The sequence below is a fragment of the Glycine max genome, chromosome 11 (genome assembly GCF_000004515.6).
Source record: "Glycine max cultivar Williams 82 chromosome 11, Glycine_max_v4.0, whole genome shotgun sequence".
NCBI lineage: Eukaryota > Viridiplantae > Streptophyta > Magnoliopsida > Fabales > Fabaceae > Glycine > Glycine max.
The window spans coordinates 1,340,089-1,358,706 of NC_038247.2; the positions used below are offsets into that span (position 1 = coordinate 1,340,089).

An 18,618-nucleotide genomic window follows, 5' to 3' on the forward strand; every position below is an offset into this window, starting at 1 on the left:
GGAATGAGGGAAATACATGGTCACCAACATTTTATGAGGAGAATGACAAAAATGGAATCATAAATCACTTGATTGTAGGCAGAGATGGGTCAAATTAAAGAGACCTGAGCTCCACGGAAGGTGATCACACTCAGAACAATTGCAAATACCATAACCATCACCATAATACTAATGGATTTGAATCTTCTCTCTTGTTATTAGCAAGTACTAGACTAATATCTCCCTAGGAGAGACAATTAGACAAAAACACAATTACAAAATAAATAATAACTCTCAAAATCATATTATATTTATTCTAACTAATTCAAACAATTACAATTAATTTTACTTAATTATGGTCTGTTCTAATTGTATCCCTTTCTTGCTACTCAGGCATAACTCAGAAGTCATTAATATAGATCCTTAATGTATATGTGCCTTCGGCAATTTTGTGTTTGGTATAAATATATTTTTCAAATTTTTTATTTTGATGAGTAAAGCATTTACTTTACTAATAATTTTAATATTTTTATCACCGTATTAATCATTTAAGACTTAACTATCACAATGTTAACCCTTCAAATATGAAGTTCAACTCTATATAAAAAGAAAGAAATTTAATTGAGCTGGTTGAAATTTATTTATAATTGATGAAAATCTATTATATGTATTCTAATTTCTTTTCTTTTCATTGCTTCCATGAATCTTGTAGTCTAATCAGATAGAGGATTTTACTTAAAGTTGCTTGTAACCTACGGTATCGAGAAGCTCAAGAATCGCAAGCAAATGGACATTTCTTAAGCCTCCACCAAATGCCAAAAGGACATTCCGGAATCCTCCAAAAATGGAAAAAAAATTCATCAAGTGATAGAGTGTCAAAATGGAAAATCACAAATACATTTTTAACAACTCGCTGGGGTTACGTAGTTGATTAACGAAAACGGGTCATGCATCCACAGATGGCAAAGTGAAGGAAACAAACAAAAGCACTGTTGTTTCCATCCATGTCCCAGTTGCGCCCAAGCTCAAGAAAAAGATCGAAATGTTTCATATCAGGTTAACAGCTAGCAAGACATATAACCACATGATTGCACAATGATCATCTGGTGCTTCCTTCCCTCCACTCAGTAAAATTATAATGATAGAAAATCAATTAAATTAGTTTGGCTTTTTTTGTGGTAAAAGCAAATGTGCTGAACAAGAATTACAAAGGGAAAATTGGTGAAAAGAAGCATGGTCTTGTTCACAATTTGGAACAAAACGTTTTCAGATAGCTCTCTTTTTTGTGAAGGGAGTGAGTCGTGAATATCACACTGAGGGGATTCATCATTCATCTTAAGTGGTTAAAGGGATCTGTGTTGAACTTTCCACTTGGTTCTCAGATGATATTGATGGCTGATTCACTACTATCTCAATCTGCCTGACACTTTCTATCATTTTTACAAGTTCTAACATCTTAGGCCTCTGATCAGGAAGCCTCACCACACATGACATGGCTATCTGCAACATTTCCACCATCTCTTCCTCTATATTGGGATATCTTATCAGCTCCAAGTCAAACACTTCAGCTGTCCACTCCTCTCTCACAACCGAATGAACCCATCTCACCAAGTGCACAATCTCATCGGCACCAGTTGTGTAGACAGGGGATTTCCCAGTGAGAAGCTCTAATAACACCACACCAAAGCTGTAAACATCAGATGGTTGTGTCGCTTTCCTCGTGTCTGTGACTTCAGGTGCTCTGTAACCAGCGGCTCGCGAGATTGGTATGGCAACTGAACTCATTATGGTTGCCAGGCCAAGATCAGATACACAACCATACTGTTTACTATTGAGAAAGATATTTGAGGATCTGATATTGCCATGCACAAGTTTCCCACCATTCTCACAATGTATACAAGCAAGGCCTCGTGCAGCACCCAAAGCAATTTTCATCCGAGTATCCCAATCTAGAGGCACCCTATCCTCTCCTCTTTTACCTGAAAATACTAAAAAAAAACACTATTAATCTCTGTAGTTGTGCGGTATGTACTTATATGTAGCATTACTAATACAAAAATTTTCAAGACAGATTTTTTTAATCTCTTTATTAATTTGATACATTGTCTTCTTTGGCATGAAAACAAGGCAAGAGCTTCAGACTTGTATCATGAAAGCATTGAGCTTGTTCACACAACAACACTTAGACTTAAATATACAATTGCAGCAGTCAGACAATAAGCCCTCCCTCTGAGAAATTATTACGTGGTCTTCATCAATCTCTATGTGAAGTATTGCCAAGATTTTCAATTTATAAGAAAATATTATAATACTTAACTACATGTCATATAGAAGTTGATTAGGACCACCATGGTTCTGGACCATAGATTAATGTATCCCTCTGGCTCTGTAGACGAAGCAGAGATCTTTTTGGCTTTAGGACATACTTACAATCAGAAACTATATTTCAAATTTCAAATCTTATGCTTTCCATTAAATTTTTCCATAGCTGAGTTGAGTTGAATGAGATGAAGCTTATCCAGAGACAAAATTTTAACTTGTTTAACCTACCAAACATGCAAGCAGCCTTTCCTTTGAATCAAAACCAAGAAGCAAAAACCACATACAAAGCACCAAAAATAAAATAAAATGAAAGACTCTAAACAATTGAGCATGGATATTAATTTGAAAATGTAGGAAAACAAAATTCTGCTACATACCATGCAAGAAAGCCGAGAGACTCCCCTGAGTGTAGTAATCATAGACCATGAGTTTCTCATCTTTGGAATAGTAATACCCCTTCAGCTCAACCACATTCTCATGTTTAAGATTCCCAACAACCTCCATAAGCTGCTCAAAATCCTTCTTTCCAACAGCCACCTCCTTCAACCTCTTCACAACAACAGTGGTAGCATCCTCCAGCGCAGCCTTATACGCAGCACCAAACGTCCCCTTCCCTAGTACCTCAGCAGAAGCCCTCAACAAATCCTCCAAGTCAAAAGCATAACTACACCCCTCAAAGAAAACAATTTTATTATTTGCATCCAGGTCCCTCGACACTACTTTTTCCGGAGACATATCTCCCTTCTGCAACTTCCGAGCAAAGGAATCCCCATTCTTCTTCTTTCTCGACCAGCATAGAAAGATAAATGCAACAAATGCTGCGAGACCAATAAGAGAAGCAGCAACAATAACACAAAACACGGTCGTTTCGCTGTGTTTTGCAGATTTAGAAAATGGAGCTACAGGAGAGGAGGTTTGAAGGGAGACATTGTTTCCAACGAATGCTGACTTGGGAAACCTCTGAAGAGAGAGAGGTATTTCCCCGGAGAGGGAGTTGTTGGAGAGATTCATGGAAGTTAGCTGAGTCAAATTGGAGAGAGAGAGAGGAATGGTGCCGGTGAAGAAATTATTGGACAAGTTGACAACAGAGAGGTTCCTCCAAGCAGAGAAGTCAGGTAAGGGACCCGTGAAGTTGTTGAACTGAAGATAGAGAAAGGAAAGGTTTTTGAGATTGGAAAAATCACAAGGGAAGTGACCATTTATGAAGTTGGATCTGAGGCTGAGTGTTCGCAACCCCGTGACGCGGCTTATTGTGTTGGGAGGGATGGTTCCGTGAAACCCGAATGCTGGCAAGTGAATGGCTATAACTCGTGACTTGTCTCCGTTACAGGTTACACCGGTCCAGGAGGTACATGGGGAAGAGCTTGCGTTCCAATTCAGGGATCTTGAAGGAGCCAACTTTTCCACGAAATCAAGCAATGCTTGCTTGTCAGAGATTGCATTTGCTTGTGCTTGGAAGAGCATGAGAGAAACCAAGTAGACGAAGCACAAAATAAGTTCCATCTTCCAGCAGACAACTAGCTGCTTCTGCTGCACACACTCAAACCAGCCACGACACGGATAACTTACCTCCAAAAAGCCAATACAAAAATAAATCAATGCAGAGGCGAACACTCAGAAACTTGCATAGAAGATTGTGCCAACTTGTCTTTGCTTAAGTCAAATGAGGGGACTCACTTTTTCAGCTGTAAAGCCACCTTTGTTTCTCACTTTATGTTCTAGTAACACAAAGTTAGTTAAATTTGAATTCTTTAAACACACTGGTAGTCTCGAATAAAAGAAAAGATTTCATTAAAAGTTCTTACAAGATTTTTCAACTTTCAAGATAGATTAATAATCTGACAAAAATAACATGGTGAAAAAAGAAAAAGAAAAAGAAATTAGTAAAATTTATTAGAAGGAAAACGAAATTCGAGGCTGAAGCTCTGCACTTGGCCCTATTATCGACACATGTCGTTTACTTTTTGTTTTTTTTTTCCTACTTTCCAGATCTGCCTTCTGTTCCTCAAAAGTCATCCTTTAGCGGCATTGCGATTACCAAAATGAGGTGAATCGAAAATGAGTGAGAGAGAGAAAAAAAAACGTACGAGTTATTATGATTCGATAGAAATAATGGCCATTGGTAAAAAAGGTATAGCATCCAATGCAAATGCTAACGGCGTTGAAGAGGTTGAAGAGAACGGAGGTGAATGCCAGTTTTTAACTGTTCCCAAACCGAACCTTGCTGTAACTGAATGTGAGGGGATTGATGTAGTTTACTACTGCTACTAGTTCATTACACTGAGCTTATAAGTTAATGTCAGTGTCATCTGAGTGCGAGATAATATACTAGTACTTTTAAGTTGAAACTATAAATACTATTTATTGCATCAGGTGTAGGCACGGGATTCCTTTAATTACTTCAAAAAAAAAATTGGATTCCTTTAATTTATCGTCATCACTTTTGTCTGAGATGAAAATGAGTCGAGTCGAACCAAACTTTATTAGGTATGAATTGAATATCTAAACCAAAGACTCTCTGACTTAGGCCTATTTAAAAATTTGCTTAAAAACATCTTTGATCAATTAATTATTTTAAAATCTAGTAAAATATTAACTAAAAAAAGAAACTTATAAAACTTCGTATAACTAATGTACAAATCCAAAAATAATTGATAAATAAAATCATATTGAATTCAATTCGTTAAAACACAAAATATATTAAAAGAAAATAAGAAAAAAAAACATAATATTAAAATGTGTATGGATTAAAGATGATTTATATTAATATAGACAAACAAAAATATTTAAATTGTCTGAAAATGTCTTTTACAAAACATTCTTTTCCTTGAAAGTATTAATTTTGTTGCATTATCTAGCTTGAGATTCTTTCTTTTTTAAGATCAATTGAACTTTCTTAGCACTTTATGATTTGGTGTTTGAAATTATGATTGATAAATATAATCATTTCAATTAATATTGTCTCTAACTGAGAGAAGATATAACTGACCACGAAAGTTTTGGAAAAAGATATAAATTTAGAAAAAAGTATTATTTTTATTATATATATAGAAATTTATATTTTCATTTTAATTTTAGTTACTATTTTTTAAAAATATTATGCATTATACTAAATTTGGTTATATAATTAAAATTATTATTTTAAAAATATTGTAAAATAATCAAATTAAAAATGATATATATGTAACAAAAATAAAATTAAACATAAGAATTGAGGTGGTATCTAATTGATTTTCTCAATATATATATATATATATATATATATATATATAATTAAAATTAAATTAAAATATTTTCCTTACTTTATTAACAACATTTTCAGATTTTTATGACTTTTAAGCTGTGGAACAAAAAAAACAGAGAATTTTTCTTTAAGTTATTTTTATGAAAAATTTAAAAACAAGTTTTTATATAATTATTTTTCATGAAAATGTGCAAAAAAAAACCATTAAAATTTCTATGGATTTTTTCAACCAATTAAAAAAATAATCATATTTTTTCCCCAAATCATAGTAAATTTTTCAAATAAAATTTGGAAGAAAGTAAAAAAAATCATAAAAACAATTTGCAAGAAAAACCAACAAGAAAAGATTGCACGCAAGAAAAATTTACATATATTATATGTATAACATGATAAAATTTTGGAGTCATGCCCGCCTCACCATTGAATTCTCATAACCATACTGTGTCAATGAGAAATTACTCCTCCATTCTTGTGGAGAGTAACAAAGACAAAAGTGTCTTCTAGGGATTAACAATAAACAACATCATGCCTATGTTTGATAAAATCATTTGAACTGCTATGTCTCTTGATTTTCATATTATGATGGATTTTAGGAAGGCAAAAATAACTTTGTTGACAAAGTTGGTGCTTGGAACTCCCTACAAATAAATTCCTTCTGTGCATGTAATCGGATGAAACTATAGAGAATATAACAATAAAGTATTTATGTCTTTGTGATAATAAATACCTTAGTGGATTATCATCTTACATCATCTTCATCTCCCGAACAATCTCTGGTATATACATAAAGATTTAGGATTATGAAATATATATATATATATATATATATATTTTTTTTTTTGCTTACAAAATTATGGAGATTGAGATTATGAAGTATATAAATTTATGATTAGCTAGGTATATATTATTTGTATGACATGTCTACCTTATAGTTAGACTTTATTTGAAGGACATCATCTTGATTTGCATAACACAAATCATCTGTTATATTGTCAGAATATTATTATAAGTAGTGTATATCATTTTCATGATATTATATATCTCTCTATCTTAAGATTTGTCTTGAAAGTTGTTAAAAAAAGTGTAAGACACATTTCATATTATATAACTCTTATGTCAATATGTAAGGTAAATTATTAATTGGGTGTTTGAAAGTTTGATTGTCACTTGAATTCTGAAATAGAAAAGTCCATTAAAAAAATGAAAGAGAGATAAGATATTACTTATAATAAAAGTTTTGAAAAAAAGATATAAATTTATAATTTTTTTTTTACTTTTTATTATATATATAACAATTTATATTTTAATTTTAATTATTATTTAAAAAAATTATGAACTGTGCTAAATTGCATTATATAATTAAAATTATTAATTTAAAATATTTTTTCAAAATCCATTTTAAAATAATCAAATAAAAATATTTTTCTTAATTTATTAACAACACTTTTCAGATTTTTATGACTTTTTAAGCTGCTGAACCAAACAAATAGAGATTTTTTCTTTAAACTTTTTTTTATGAAAAATTACAAACATAAGTTTTTATATAATTATTTTTCATGAAAATGTGCAAAAAAAATTGCTTATAAACATGTACTGTCGTGTTTTAATCTAAAAAACACCATCTACAACAATTTTTTTTTTTGAAAGAAATAAAGAATGAGTTTACATATATTATTTCTATAAAATGATCATTAAGTGTGTGACACAATTCATATTATATAACTCTTATGTTAGTATGTAAGGTAAATAATACATGCCCTTGTTATATATCTTAAACTTTGTCTTGAATTGTTTTAGAAAAATTCTAAATATACTAATTCACTTTTTTTGTAAAAAAAATTATTTTATGTACCCACTAACTTTCATAAACAATCATAAAATATACTAATAAAAAATTTCCATAACCATAAACTTTTCAAAAGTTAACTACAACAATTTCATGTACATCACTTACATGTGAAAAATTGGAAATGAGTTTTATTTTGAACATACACATCTCTACTTCAACTATATATCATGTGTTTAGTCTACACTCATCAATTTTGATATGAGTACCCCTTTTATTTATAGACTTGCTTATGACTTATACTAGGTTACAAGATTTACAAAAAAAGTATCACTTGCTAAAAAAACAATGCCTAGTGGTTTTATTTTTGTTAGGATTTGTTTTCAGTCATCATATAAAATTCATTGCAAATTAAGAAGATGGAAGAACTGAGAGCTCAAGCGGTCTGTCCATTCTTCACCTGGCCACAAGGTGATTTGGTTTTTCAACTGCTGCACCATCAACACATAGCATCTGTTTGTACTCTTCATCCCCTAAATCTAATATGGACTTGGATTTTCTTTCCCAAGGATTCCAAACAACTATGCAATGTCAAATCAGAAATGAATTTTTAGTTTGTGTAAGAGAGAAACAATCTAAGAACAGTATTTGATTTTGAGTTGTAAGTATTGTTTACAAATAAACTTACCAACATCCGGAAGTCCTTCCTTTCGTATCACAAATGTTCTCTTCTTTTCATGGTCTAGAACAATTACAATATTGCTAGAATCAAAATAGACCCGGTCTACCTAAAGATGAAAAAAACATATTAAATCTTAAGTCACATCAGAGTAACCTTAATTTGATAAAATTAGGAATAAGGTTGTGCCTAAGTAATTGTAAAGAAATTTTTTTTAAAGAAAATTAAAGTAATTCATTATTAATTTTCTAAATTTTTTCAAAATTATTAATTCATGTTTTATAATAAGTTGTTATAATATGTGCAAATGCGTGCATATGTGTGTACATGTGCATTTGTCGCAATTCATAGTCCTACTTTTAATTAATTTTCAATTATTTATTTCTCTAACCAATTAATTATTACAATATTAAAACATTAGGCAACTATTTTAGTGTTTAGTACATTTATAAGACAAACATCTTGGTGATCTTGTTATTTACACGACCATGAATAGGAATTGTCTTGAATGAGTTGTCTCACCTCTGATTCAAATGTCAGAGAATCTCCTTGTTCTGTGAAGCGTTCTCTCTGGTACAGGTTGTCCAGGTAGTCAAGAGTTTCCAACCCTTCTACCCTCACTTCACTATCAAGAGTAAGTAAAAGGTTGTCTCTTATTGATGGCTGCAATTCATTACATATTCATTGATTCTTTTTCTTTCACAGTAGTCCTTTAGTAAATAGACCAAACCTACATACAATATATTTATATATTATATCTGAAATGGAGAAATATGTATGATAGGCCATGGAAAAACTGAAATTCTTGCCATTGACATTCCTGATGCGAGATGTCAAGTTAGATTGCCATCTGTTGCCAAAGAGACCCTTAGGCGAAACTCAAAGCTGAATAAAATAAGAAGTTAAAATGGTGCATAAAATAAGAAGTTAAAATGGTGCATAAAATATTCTCATTCAGAATTTGAAACTCCAAACATATATTCTGCAACTTTATGTAAGACCTCTAAATTCAAATGCAAAATGTTGATTTTTGCTATTGTAGGTCAGTCTTTGACAAAATCCACTAGTCTTTTGATTCTTATGCAGCCATTGGGACTAAAACAGAAGAGTTTTCAATAAATCTTTCCAATTGATCCAAGACCTCTAAATTCAAATGCAAAATATTATGTTTAGTAAGGTAAAGAGGATGATCAAATGGTAAATAAGTCATACCTATGTGGCTATATTTTTATATCATCTTTTGATGGTTTGAGCAGCAAGTTAATATAAACTTTTCCATTGAAATCCCCCGGAAGCAGTGGAGGATTTTGCTCTATTTTATGTAATTCAGTTATATGCAATATTAATTAATTTTTAAAAAAAGTTATACCTGTGGAAAACAAATTGGAATTCCTCCACGCACTGCTTTGGGAGGACTAAAAGATTGACTAATAATTGAAAAGAGAGAAATATCATTAACAAAAAATTCATAAAATTGATTCAAGATTAAGAAAGAAGTGACTCAATGTCATATCTTCTTGAAATATTTATTGTAATATTAAAATGTCTTCATTCAATGATTAAAAAGGTTGTGAGGATATTGATATTATGAATGAATGATGATTACCTTGTTACTTATGAAGAGTAACTCCTCACCAAGTTCTGTTTTCCAGGAAAGAACCTGGCCTCCGTGCAAACTAACAGTTGCTGAAGCTCCACGGTGGTTTCGAAGAACGAGTAGGGATATTCCATTCTTGTCTTTGGTAAATTCAATTCCCACGGTGGCAGTTCTGTTATCACTTTCTGCTGCTCCTACTCCTCCTCCTCCTCCAGAAGTTGTCTTCATCTTTAATTCAAGAAACGGTGTCGTCTCAGTGTGTGACTTGTCTGTAAGCTATGGAAATAAGAAATGAATTGAAAGAGGTTAGTGAAAGCAAGTTTGACGTGAGGGAAAAGGTTGAGCAGTCATGGGGTTGCCATGACTCCTGTGACAGACGAGTATTTTCGTGAAGCTTGAAAACAAAAGCCCAACTAACAAGCAACTACCTTGAGCGCTGACCCAGAAAGAATAGGGTTTATCAAGAGAACAGATGTTGTGCGACTAAATCTAATTGGAGCAATTTCCTATCCAAAACAACAGATAAAAAGAGTAATCAATTTTCAGTTATCTATCACGGATCATCCTATCTTGACGGGCATGTCTTTTAGAAATTAAATTTGATGTATTTTAAATAAGTTATATTTTGTATAAAATGGTACTATTATATTTACATTAGTGTTATTTATCTTGAAATATATATAATTAGCTATACATTTAATTATATACTAGTGAATTGGATCGAATATTGAGTATACGGATGTAGATTTGCATGAAGGCTATGGGAAAAAAGAATTAAAGGTTTTGTTCTGTATTATTGTCTCTACACTGGAATACTAATGGGATACGGGTTTCACTGGGATTTGATTATTTTTTTACACATGGAACACTGACTGTTCTAGTTGGGATTTGATTTTAAATTTGTAGATGATGCTGTTCCCCGAGTGGGTCTTTGCCTTTGGTGGGATTCTCCTCTTTTATGGGGATCTTTGTAACTGCCATATATATCCTGTACATGGGCATGGTACCACTGGTACCAATCTAATAAAATTTTATATTTGCTGATAAAAAAATTGGATTGAACTAACCTTACCTCATCTCATATATTTACTTTTAATCCAAATTTCAAGAGAGTTAAGTAATGTTAAAATAAAGTGTTATTTATCTAAAAATAATTTGTATTTGATAATAACATTTTAGAATTATTTTTTAGAAAATTAGCTATTAGGATATATAATGTAGCATTAATTTTAAAATAAGTATGTTTTTACAAACTAGTACTCAATAATAAAGGGCGGATCTTGAAGAATAATGAAATGGGTTAGTTAAATGAAAAAAGTGATATGCTGAAGGGGTCATAAACATAATCTTCAAACGAAATAATGTTATGGGTATGACTAGTTTCAAATTAGGCTAATAAACATTTTATAGGCCATAAGGTTATTGGTTTAAAAGTCAGAAAAGCAACAAGCAAGGGATCTATATGGTCTATATAGACGCGTTGAAGGGTTTCAAGCTTCAACGCCTGGCATGGACTCTGCAGTACCAGAATTAACGACCCAGTTACGTGACAAATCAGAATATGTCCTTTCAAACCCCCAAGAGATTAGACATGCACCTAATTGCATGTTTGATTCTACGTCTTGGACGTGAGTTTTCACATTTCAAACACAAATTTAATATAACTTAATTTAGTTATATCTCAAACATGAATTCTTCTTTTTTAATGGTTAGTTCGAGTAAAGTTAATGGATTGTGTGAATTGTGAAACATGTAAATAAGACCTCAAGTCTAGGTCAACATGCATAGCTAGTGCTATAAAGGAGAATATATAGTCCGCACTCAGTCATACAGCAAAAAGGGCAAAACATGAGATAGTGGCTACTGACTAGACCATTGGCTTTGTTGGATCTAAAAGGAACTAACGAATACGATTAGTTAACAAATCATAAACCGAAAACTTGTCTCACGCGTGAAGGATAGTCCAACAGCGCCGGCCATTTTAGGGAAAATATCGTATGATTAAAGTTGCTTATTCATCTAATTAAAATATAGTGTTTTTTTTTTCTTTTATAACAAAGATATAGTATGTTTTGAAATAAAATGTTTTTTTAAATTGTATACTGATACTTGATAATAAATTTTAAAGCATTAAATATATTATCATTCTTTACAACCAATTAATAATTCCCCCTACTTCGAACGAACAATTAGAAGCAAAATTGAAGATCAGACTATATAATAAAATTAAGCGAGGTTGGTTTCAGTTAGAGCTAGAACATCGTAACTTCAATGTTTCGTATTTCTTAGACAGAAACGTAAGAAAAACACCCGGTCAGATTCGCAAATGAAAGTGTCCTCTAAAATAATTTTTTGAGGAACTTCCCGGAAGTTGCTTCAAGTTCCAACAACTGCCGTTAACCAGAAAAGTTCCCAATTGATGTACGGGGGAAGATGTCCAACTTCCACTTGAGAATTTACGAGGAAAATAACCCTTTTCTTTTCACCTCTCGTGCCAAAGCAACTGAGTATAAATAGGGATGAAAATACTTCTAATAATCTAATTCGATTTATTTATTATTGATGTTTTTAAAAGCTTACTTAACTATCAAGTTTTGAAGTTATTTAAAAAATATTTTAAACCTAGCAGTTTGTTCAATTTTTTGTCTCCCTTTGACAACAATGGACTAATTCTTTTTTTTAAGCGAATAGATAATCGAAATGAGTAATTTCTCACAAAACCTTTCTTATACTAGTATATAATCAAGAATAAGACCTTGATTAACATGCTTAAAAAAGTCAATTATTTATCAATTATATGAAATTTGTTAGTTAAACAGATCAACTTATTTAAATAAAAGTATTCATACAATATGATAATTTTTACTATATCATTTTTATTTTGAGATAATATAATTAAAGATTTAATTAGACTATTTAGAAATGGACTTGTTAACCTATTTAAAAGACTATTATAAAGTAGTCTTTTAAAGCCAACAGCAAAAAAGTATTCTAACACAAAATAGTCTTTGTAATAAACCTTGGACTAAAAAAAGAACTTTTTAAGTCATCCTAAAGTTAATTTTAAAACACCGAAGTCAAGCCATGAAAAAGAGTTAAATGTTATTCTAATGCGCATTTTACAACACATTTTATCTCCCTTTCTATCATATTATCCATTTTATTTCTTTTAGTTATAAAAATAGTTGTACAAAAAGTGACAGTGGCTTAAATTTTTCATGTATTAAGAGAGAGAAAAATGAACTGCGCAAGTGGCATGAATGCAACAGGCTATATACAGCTTAGATTTGTCTAATCCAGGAATGACAACCTAAAATCAAGTGTGGATTCAACATGGCCGTTCTCAAGTCTAACTTAAAAAATATTGCCTATAATTAAGTTGCTACAAAATTCTCTTTGATTTATTCCATGTGGTAAAAATGATGGTTTAAATGGGGAAGGAACAGTTTCTCAAAATCAGACAACCATGATGCAAATTTCTCAACACCTTTGAACATTCTGAGGAGCATGTAAGTATCTATTGTCAAGGAGGCATAGCTCCTAACCAACAGCTCCCTGCATTCAAGTGGCAGAATCAACTGCTGGTTGAAATTATCATAACGGAAAATCACCTGAGATAAAAATGATGATGGAGGAAGTAACGGGTTTCTGTATGCTATAGATCCTTCTGTCACTTTAATTGTTAGTGGAAAGTCGTCATACTGCTGCGCAAATTGCCCCTGAAAGATTGGAAGAAAACAATATATAAAAGTGAAAATACATCACCTTTGGTGTGCGAGTACATGATAAATCTCTTTTGCTAAAAAAAAAACAAGGATACATTAGTTTTTTAATACTTACCCATTTCCAGCCTAAAAGCCCTGTTACCTAAGATAACCTAGAATCAAGATTAGTACTACTTCGTAATAGTAAACTTAAGTACACATCCAATGTGATTTGTTTAAGGGTAAAGTATGCTTTTGATCCCTCTAAAATATGTGAAATCTGGAATTGGTTCCTTCAAAGTTTTTCGTCCCATTTCAGTCCCTTTATAATTTTAACATGTTATTGTTCATCCAGTATGTCAACTTTGTTAGTGAATCTGATTACATGGTAGTCTGGGTTGAACAGTGAACACAATTGTCTAGTATATGTGAGAGAGAATAGGGTAGAAAGAAATTAACCTGGGGACCACCGGGAGGAGCAGCAAAACTTTGTTTCATCAAGGTGTTCCACATCAAGCCCAATAAACCATGATCCAATGCTTACATCATCGTGTGCATATGTACGAAGAATAAATCTGAAAAGTAAGCATTTCATATTGATACCACATTCTAAGGAAATTATTACAACCATACATACACACAAAAAGGAAAGGTATACCTGTTTATTGAAATAAACTGAACCAATGCTTTTGAAATGACATAGACCTCACCTGAAGCATGTCGAAAGTATCTGAATCAAACAAGCATGAACATGAATGTCAATAAAGAAAGTCCAAGAAGATGGAGGGAGAAAAACAATTTCTGGATCTAATACCATGATTTAGACAAAGTATTTTTATAGGTGTCCTTGGATAAGTTTTTAAAGAACACTTTTATGTGCATTTTTTTTTTTCAATCTTTAAAGAACAGTTTTTTATGGTTTTCATTTTTTCAAAAAAGATTTTCTAATTATTTTATTTTATTTTATTTTTTTATTTTAAATACACAATCCTGTCGAGGAAAACCATTAAAAAAGTATCATTCATCTGAGGCATTTGACAATCAAGTGTTGTTTGATAGTCATGGATGCATCATTCTCAGTGGAAATTGTCAATGCTTAATTTTTATAAATAAAAATCCAGTTTATTTATCATTATTGATCAAAATTTTACTGCTGCATAATCTCACCAAGGAATTCTAATCATGGGAATGAAACATCTTTTAATAAGGTATCAGTAGATTGGGTAAATTTTTCAGAAACAAATAAATAAAAGTTATAGCCTCATACAGACTGGTGATAAGTAAAAAACAACTGGCAATTTCTTCCAAACATGGTGATATCCTAGAAAGAACAAGTTTAGCTTTATTATCAATAACTCATCATAAAAGAAAATAAATAAAAAGAACAGTTAAGACTGTATTACTCACGATTTTCCATCGCCAAATTTCCACCAGTCCGGCTCATGCCATTTATGTGTCCTATAAAATAAGATTCAGAGTAAGAAAAGGGAAGAAATTCTAATACCATAATAAACTATTATTATTTCCCATTGAAGCATTTTGAAAATACTCACGGCTCAGAGAAAACTTGGCCTGATTTCATACAACCAATATAAACACGGGGCTTGTCCAAATGAGAAGTTAGCACTCCTCCAAGAGCATCTATAGAAGAAATTATTTCACACAATCAATGACACAGCAAAGAACTTACAAGGCTACAACAGCTAATAATGCTAAATCCAATTTGATTTAATAAAAGCCATCAATTCTGAATCTTCACAATTTTCTAGGAATTCAAGAAATTTATCTAACTTTGGGGGTGGGTTTCAGCTCATCAACAAATTATCGGTACCAATAGTTTCCCTTGTTTATTTTTCATGAATGGTATGCTCTCCAGTCCCTCTGGAGCTACAGTGCAAACTATGGAATTTTATGCATGATTTTTCTAATTCTTAAAAACAGCCTTTTGCTTGCTGAAAACCTTATGTGTATATATATACACTAGAGATAGAGATGCAATGATGCATTATATTTTATTGTGCCAGACAGAATTAAGGGCCACATACCAAGATTAACATAGACATCATCATTGACCTTGGCATAAAATTCAGCGTCCCAGTTGCTCACTGCATAAATGAAGAAAGATTTTATCTTATTTGCTTTTTCTTCAGGTGCCTCCACTTGATTATCCTGCAAAGTAAATAAAGCTAAATGACATCATCATATTTGCTAGTTGCATGCATTAAATTATATGTTATATAACTTCATGCTAAACATCTAAATATCAACCAAGAGTCTTATCAACACATCAAGCTCAATAATCTACAAACAAGGGGTATGACCAAAGTTTATATGTTGACCAAAACCTTTATTAACTGCACTCCAAAGTTCTGAGTTTAAAAAAAGAAGTTTGAAGCCATAGTTATAAACCAACTACCAAGGCATTTTTTACAAAGCAGAGTATATCTAAAATGCATGTGTCAGCTCTACACATTCAATCAGAGACCATATAGTCACATGTGGAAAGTTATAATATCTGTACTTCACATCAAATAGCCTGCATGAAATTATCATTATAAAAGTCAACATACAAGAATGATGAAATCATTGGTGAGACTGCTTTCTGTTTCAATTTCTTTGTCCAAACTGTCTCCACGGTTTGCACTGCATCAAAATGTAAAAAGCCAATCATGTGGTAAAATTGAATTTGAACTACCAAAATTGTACCTTCTTCCGATAACAAATCGCACAATGATGCCTTTCTTATCAACCAGTTTTCTCATAGGTGTACCTACAAATAGGGTATCAATGAGTTCTGACAAGGTTTCTGCAGACTAGATGAAAAAAAGTTAGAAGACTAAAAAAAGAGAAGCTATATTTATAGTAGAGAATTTCAAAAAACAAATTATTAATGTGACTGCTTGAACATATAAGTAATCACGTTGACATTTATAAACCAAAATAAACTATTAAACCACATAAATAGGTAAAAAAAAAAAAGAGGCTGTTAGGGAATAGAGGATTGCTTGAAATTGAGAAGTGATCAACACCTAATTGTCAAAACTTGAGTTCTGAATTCACAAGGAATGCATCCTAAGCCCAATTATTGGCAATATTTCATTCAGATACAATATTAGAAATGATAAAACTGAAGAAACACCAAAAACAATAATGGAACACCTGATAATCATGATTATTCAGTAGCAGCTAATGATCACAGAAAGAAGAAACTAAACAACAAAATTTAATTCTACCCTGAAATGCTTTTGCAGATAGCAGCAGGTGTTCTACTGAATAAAGCTGAGACTGCCAATATGCAGTAATCTTGCTAAAGTAAACCAAAACAACGAAAAAGGTACCTGTTGGCATCCACGCCTTGCGGATTGCCTCTTGGTTCTTTTTCCGACCAAAGGTTGTCATGACTCCTACAACTAAAAGTTCCTTCTTTGTAGGATGCTTCCCATGATTTCCTGGCAAACGCTTTGGAACAAAACCTTCCTGTCTAGCTGCAGCTAGTTCCATCTCAAGGACAGACAACTTCTTCTGTTGTTCCCTGAAAATAAGCGAACAACAGCCTAAGGTAAAAAAATATTCACAGCCAAATTCTAATTCAGCAACCAAAATGACAACAACCATAAGAAAGTTACCTGCAGGCTGTAACTTTCAGTGTATCATCAACAGAAACAGCAGATTGACCCTGAAATCGGATGAACTATACTGCCTCATTGATATCCTAAGAGGACAGCTAAAATTTTAAAAATAAACACACCAGCAATCGCACTCACACACAAACAAGGAGAGGTACAGTTCACACTTCACAATAACAGAACATAATACATTCCACTGCATGATTTATGCAATGTAGAACATTACCATACTAACTTTGATGAAGAAAACTAACAGCATACCTGACCAGTTCTTTTTTCAAGCTCTTCAATAAAATATGCCCTACTTTCCGCATCCTGCCATAGCCTGCGCATCACACAATACATGAAAAACTCGAAACGCAATCCAAAATTGAGGTTATAAAGACAGATGATGAATAACTAACTAATTAACTAACCTGCCAGCAACATAAACGGTAGCCATGGTAGCAATCATGGCGAGCATGAGAGCAGAAACTCGTGATCCAAACGAGTCACCAGATAGCCGGTTCTGTGATCCCCGGCTACGCATTTCTTCTTGTCGAAGAAATGATCATCTAAGTGTCAGATCTGGGGAGAAAAAAAAAGAGTATATCGATGTTTATGAAACGAAGATGAGTGTTTGGTTGGGGCTTGATGTTTTCAGTTTGGACTGTGAAAATGACGTTAGAACCGTTTTCATTTCAATGGAGGAATCTGAAAGCTGAGATTAATAATCACTTTTGGTTACATGTAAAGGAATTCAATGTCAATTGCAACCTCATTTGATTAAGAAACTGCTTTCTTGTTTTCAACTGGGTTCTTCTATATGCGTCCAACACCAAACCCAACAAGCACTGCACTAGTGTTCTATTAAAAAAAAAATTGTAAAGAAAGAAAATTAATATTTTCTTTTAAGTTTTTGTCTTTTCATTTTTTCTTCAATAAAATGAAATACACTCCCTCCACTCTCCAGTCCTGTTTTCTATTGTAAAAATATATGAATCCAATTTAGTGTATTAATTCCTAATTTTCTATTTTATAATCAAGATAAAAAAAATCAAACTTCATGTAAACAAATTGATTCTATTTTACAAAAATTGGAAACTAAACCAAGCCTCACCCCATGTACATTTAGATTGCGTTTTGTCTTGTTGAACTTTTACAAAAGCATTTAAATAATTTTTTTTCATAAGTACTTATCCAAGAAGAAGAAATATATTGTTATAACTCTTTGAAAAAAAAAATTGATATAAAAATAAAACAAATGTTTGATAGACTGTACAAGTAGTTTAGTCTTTCTTAAAATAATTTATAATATTTCATTTTTAAAATATACTATTCTAATTTAAACAATAAGCTTAATTAACATTATAATTAATAATTTTTAATAATTAATATGAGTAAAATATGTTTGAATTCTCTTAAAATTTAAAAATATTAATTTTGTACTCATAAATTTTTTCATATTAATAAAATAAAAAAATATTTTTGTTGATAATCTGTTAGATGATTTTCTAAATTGACAAAGACTTAATTATTTTTTTCTTTTTACCATCAAAAGCATATTTAAAAAACCTCAGAATTGCTTAATTACCTGTACAAAATTACAACTTTTTTAAATTTTTAATCGTTATAAATTGTTTAATTGGGGTTTAATTTTTACAGAATTATTTAATTTAATTATAATCAAATTATAAGTGTT

The 18,618-nt window shown here is 31.6% G+C and overlaps 2 protein-coding genes and 1 pseudogene across 4 annotated transcripts; all 3 read right to left on the reverse strand.

Annotated features, from left to right (window-relative positions):
- Positions 1-1,004: 1,004 nt before the first annotated feature.
- Positions 1,005-4,708, reverse strand: LOC100780435 (probable inactive receptor kinase At4g23740). Of its 2 annotated transcripts, none has more exons than XM_014763769.3 (2): positions 2,679-4,708; positions 1,005-1,967 (listed from the first exon to the last, which is right to left on the reverse strand). In XM_014763769.3, the coding sequence occupies exons 1-2, from the start codon at positions 3,802-3,804 to the stop codon at positions 1,315-1,317; spliced, it is 1,779 nt and encodes a 592-aa protein (XP_014619255.1). In that variant the 5' UTR covers positions 3,805-4,708; the 3' UTR covers positions 1,005-1,314. The 2 variants fall into 2 exon arrangements, with proteins under 2 accessions (XP_014619255.1, XP_006590496.1); XM_006590433.3 differs by having other exon boundaries at positions 1,005-1,958; positions 2,679-4,604.
- A 2,572-nt stretch (positions 4,709-7,280) lies between these two features.
- LOC102662056 (putative glucose-6-phosphate 1-epimerase) lies at positions 7,281-9,835 on the reverse strand (annotated as a pseudogene).
- A 3,029-nt stretch (positions 9,836-12,864) lies between these two features.
- On the reverse strand, positions 12,865-17,835 carry LOC100802753 (hydroxyproline O-galactosyltransferase HPGT1). Of its 2 annotated transcripts, none has more exons than XM_003538182.5 (12): positions 17,354-17,835; positions 17,199-17,262; positions 16,938-16,987; positions 16,650-16,843; positions 16,018-16,081; positions 15,882-15,954; positions 15,357-15,480; positions 14,865-14,952; positions 14,719-14,769; positions 13,970-14,041; positions 13,771-13,886; positions 12,865-13,326 (listed from the first exon to the last, which is right to left on the reverse strand). In XM_003538182.5, the coding sequence occupies exons 1-12, from the start codon at positions 17,464-17,466 to the stop codon at positions 13,304-13,306; spliced, it is 1,032 nt and encodes a 343-aa protein (XP_003538230.1). In that variant the 5' UTR covers positions 17,467-17,835; the 3' UTR covers positions 12,865-13,303. The 2 variants fall into 2 exon arrangements, 1 of the variants encoding a protein (XP_003538230.1); XR_005887067.1 differs by having other exon boundaries at positions 13,190-13,326; positions 14,022-14,041.
- Positions 17,836-18,618: the final 783 nt, after the last annotated feature.

Bases quoted from the DNA above. Each gene is read 5' to 3' on its own strand.
- LOC100780435 (XM_014763769.3), bottom strand. From the start codon at position 3,804: ATGGAACTTATTTTGTGCTTCGTCTACTTGGTTTCTCTCATGCTCTTC. The intron at 1,968-2,678 runs GTATGTAGCAGA...GTTTTTTTTTAG, and splicing joins TCTCTCGGCTTTCTTGCATG to TATTTTCAGGTAAAAGAGGA.
- LOC100802753 (XM_003538182.5), bottom strand. From the start codon at position 17,466: ATGCGTAGCCGGGGATCACAGAACCGGCTATCTGGTGACTCGTTTGGA. The intron at 15,955-16,017 runs GTACAATTTTGG...ATTTTGATGCAG, and splicing joins CGATTTGTTATCGGAAGAAG to TGCAAACCGTGGAGACAGTT. The intron at 15,481-15,881 runs GTATGTTGACTT...TTTACTTTGCAG, and splicing joins CCAATGATTTCATCATTCTT to GATAATCAAGTGGAGGCACC.